At 25.3% G+C, this 4,021-nt stretch overlaps 1 protein-coding gene across 1 annotated transcript; it reads right to left on the bottom strand.

The window, feature by feature from the left end:
- Positions 1–1,614: 1,614 nt before the first annotated feature.
- On the bottom strand, positions 1,615–2,186 carry OCT59_021421 (uncharacterized protein; the record flags this gene model as incomplete). The annotated part of the gene is made up of 3 exons (XM_066146506.1): positions 1,615–1,755; positions 1,871–2,053; positions 2,121–2,186. The coding sequence occupies 3 exons, from the start codon at positions 2,184–2,186 to the stop codon at positions 1,615–1,617; spliced, it is 390 nt and encodes a 129-aa protein (XP_066005634.1).
- Positions 2,187–4,021: the final 1,835 nt, after the last annotated feature.

Raw genomic sequence — 4,021 nt, 5'->3', positions numbered from 1 at the left:
GAAACGTACTAACGTTTCTTTTTTTATTTTTTTTGTAGATTTTGTCTTCGGGTTCTTTGTAAGTGTGTGGGGTGGGTTTTTTCAGAATTTACTTTGAAGAAACGTACTAACGTTTCTTTTTTTATTCTTTACAATTGTAGATTTCGGATTCTTGGATTATTTAGGATATTGGGTAAGTATGTGAGGGTGGGTTCTTTTGGAATTTACTTTGAAGAAACGTCCTAATGTTTCTTTTTTATTCTTTTTGTAGATTTCGGCTTTCTGGATTATTTGGGATATTGGGTAAATGTGTAGGGAGTTTCAGAATTTACTTTGAAAAAACATACTAATGTTTCTTTTTTATTGGGATATGAGTAGTGTGTGGGGTGGGTTTACTTTAAACAAACATAATAATTTTATTTTGGTTCAAATTAATAAATAATTTCATATTACTATATAATAAACTATAAACTAATGAATATATTATGGCTTGAATTAAAATCTGAAAAAAAAAATTCGGTATAATAATAAAAAAATTATCAGATTGAACGGATTCAATCCCAATTTTCTGATGGATTTCGGGGCATACCTATACTGTACTGTAGGTTATATATATGACATACTATGCTGAAACATTTCACTTTTCACCGATATATAGATGCCCGATATATAACCGATAGCATAGATTTTGACCAGTGTGTATCGGTGATATATTGGGTACCCGATGAGGACTCCGAGCAATATATATATAGGTAACAAGAATGGTCAAAATTTTTATAATAGTTCTATGCAAGGTTTTTATTAAGATAAATAAGCAAACTCAACATGTGACTTCACAAATTGCCCAAAAATAAGCAATCTAACCATATGACTTTATAATATTATATTTTACAAAAATTATTTGATTAAATTTTCTCGCATTTATGATTTACAATTTCACTTTTTTCAATAGTAATATTATCTTAGCTAAAATATCCGTCTTAAAATTTTTTTCATCTTATTAGTATAATACCATCGCTTATATAGTTAAATGTTATATAATGCATTATTAAATAATACCAAATTTACTCAAAAAATAAGCAATTGTAATATATGACTTTTCAAAAATTCTGTGAAAATAAGCAAATGAAAAATATGACATTGGCAAAAAATATCATTAATTTTACGCAAATCTAAGGGGAGTTACACATATCACGTAATATTCATTTTATTATAAACCTTACCCCCCCCCCTGTTAGATTTTATAACCAATCAAATTATAATATTTATAAATCATATGATTTAAATAAGTGTAACGTAAAATTTTAACTACCCCCTCCCCCCTATAATAATTACATAATACGTGTAAGCTCCCTAACCTCTAACTGTGGCTAAAATAGTATGTGACTAAGCAAACAATATTGTTACCTATACATATATTGCTCGGGGTCCTACCCGATGTGTACCCGATATATGTAACTGCCCGATATATATCCAATTTATTACCGATATATAGGTGTCCAATATATACCCGATAGTATAGATTTTGACCAGTGTTATACATACGTATAGGTCTTTGATTTTTTTTGTCTCAACATGTTTATTCTTACTGATTTTTTGCCAAAATTCTGAATCAAAGTCTACTTCATTATCGGCTTATATTAATAATTTGATCGATAAATTCACATGGTCGATTCCCATACAGTTTCTTTCTTCTTTATTAACGCTAATATTACCAAAGAAGAATGGACAGTTCTTAATTGAACTTTGACCACCTCCACCTAAGGAATATTGAATCTGAAAAAAAATTTATTTGTATTATATTTAATAATTTTAATAGAATTAATAAAGCTGCAGATAAATAAATGATAATTACTTACATTTTTCAAACAGTCTCTTGGATTCTTCCAACCTGTAATATTATATACTGTGGATATTCTGAAGTTTTTGGATATTCAATTGGTATAGTGGCATAATGAACTTCTTGTACATGTGTCTTTCTTGAAAATATTGCAATTGAATCTTCTTCTTCATCACTTATATCAGTATCTTTATCACTTTCAATAGTATTACTATCACTTTCAACTTGATATTCCTTTAAGAAAGCCAAAAGAAAATTAATTTATTAAATTGAAAAACTTAGCCTCATATATTTTACTTACAGGATCTAACTCAATATAATTAATATCAAGTTCTTCTATGTCTGAAAGATCTATTTTCTCACTCATTTTTATTATTTTGGATAGGAATATTTTTCGCCGAATAGAAAAAAAAATTTTTTCATGTAATTATAAGCCACAATAGAAAGTATTTTTTGTGTTATATCTGATGTTATTGTTTATTACATGTGTTTCATTGTATCACATAAAATATTTTAATATGATATTTATTGTGTCGCATAGTATAATATTATCTTAGTATGGTAATTTGTCTTATCATACATACTAAATTTATAAATCATATTATACTGATTTACTATATACCCAGTTATTTTACTCATTACTGTTTTTTCTATTATTAAATTAAAGTTTTAATTATTCAGATATTGTTTCATCATCAGATATTATTTCAATATCTGAAAGAATAAATGGGTTGACTTTAGAGCATAATCAAAAAAATAGTAAAGAAAAAGAAAAAGCGTGTTTACACGTAATTCAAGTGCTAAAGAAAAAGAAAAGCAAATAATATATATTTACGCATTTGCATTTCTTTAATTTATATTTAGAAATATATTAATTAGTTTATAGATAAAGAAAATAAAGAAAACAGTCAATTTTGGAAATGTTTTTGCATGGTTAATGTAATATAAATACTAAAATTAGTCAATATGAGTTATTTATAAATTTCCAAATAAATCTTCATTACAAAAAAAATTTAATAATATATAAATGAGAACCAATAAAATTTATCTCCTCAATTATATATGCATTTGTATTCAAAACCATACTATGTAAAACCATACATACCATATAGTTAAGGATGGTGCCGCAAATATATAATTGCAAAATAATTGCGATTTACAGTATTGCAGAACATTGCAGATTTTTAAATCTAAAAATTCGACAGATCCACAAATCTGCAATTATCTGCAATCCCACAAATATTCTGCAAATCTGCAAATATCCAAAGTATCGCAATTCAATTGCAAAATATTTGCAGGATTGCGGAATATTTGCAGATTTGCGGAATGTCCACAAAAAAAACTAATGTTTTTTTTAATGAAATATAATTTTTTAATTTAACTAATAAAAAATATATTTCCTTTTATTATTAATTATAAAAAAAAATCATTTTTCATTAACAAAATTTAAAAAAAAATGATTTTATTTTTTAGAAAAAAGATGGATCAGTAATTGGAAAAAACTGCCAGAAACGGCATTTTCTCCCTATAATAACGCAAAAAAAATATCAGAACTAATAGTTTTGGTAATTTTAATAAAAAAATAAAAAAAAATGCCAGAAATAATAGTTTTGGCGTTTTTATAAAAAATTAAAAAAAACGCTGAAATCAATAGTTCTGGCATTTTTATATAAAAAAAAAATAAAAATTGAAACTTCAGAACCAATGTTCTGGCATTTTAATAAAAAAAAGTCAAAAAAAATGCCAGCAACTATAGTTCTGGCATTTTTATATAAAAATTTAAAAAAAACGTTGAAACTATAGTTCTAGCATTTTTATATAAAAAAAATTAAAAGAAAATGCCAGAACCATAGTTCTGACGTTTTTATATAAAAAAAATTAAAAAAATGCTAAAACTATAGTTCTAGTGTTTTTATATAAAAAAATCAAAAGAAAATGCCAGAACTATATAGTTAGCATTTTTACGTAAAAAAATTAAAGAAAATGTCAACCATAGTTCTGGCATTTTTATATAAAAAATCAAAAGAAAACGCCAGAACTATAGTTCTAGCATTTTTATATAAGAAAAAAATCAAAAAAAGTGTCGGAATCTGGATCCCGCATTTTTTATATAAAAAAAAATTAAAAGAAAATGCCAGAACTTATAGTTCCAGCATTTTTATATAAAAAAATAAAAGAAAATGCCAGAACTATGAGTTCTGG

This window comes from Rhizophagus irregularis, chromosome 30 (genome assembly GCF_026210795.1).
Source record: "Rhizophagus irregularis chromosome 30, complete sequence".
Taxonomy (NCBI): domain Eukaryota; kingdom Fungi; phylum Glomeromycota; class Glomeromycetes; order Glomerales; family Glomeraceae; genus Rhizophagus; species Rhizophagus irregularis.
Note: the sequence above shows the minus strand (reverse complement) of the source record. Positions and strands in the feature narration are given on the sequence as shown.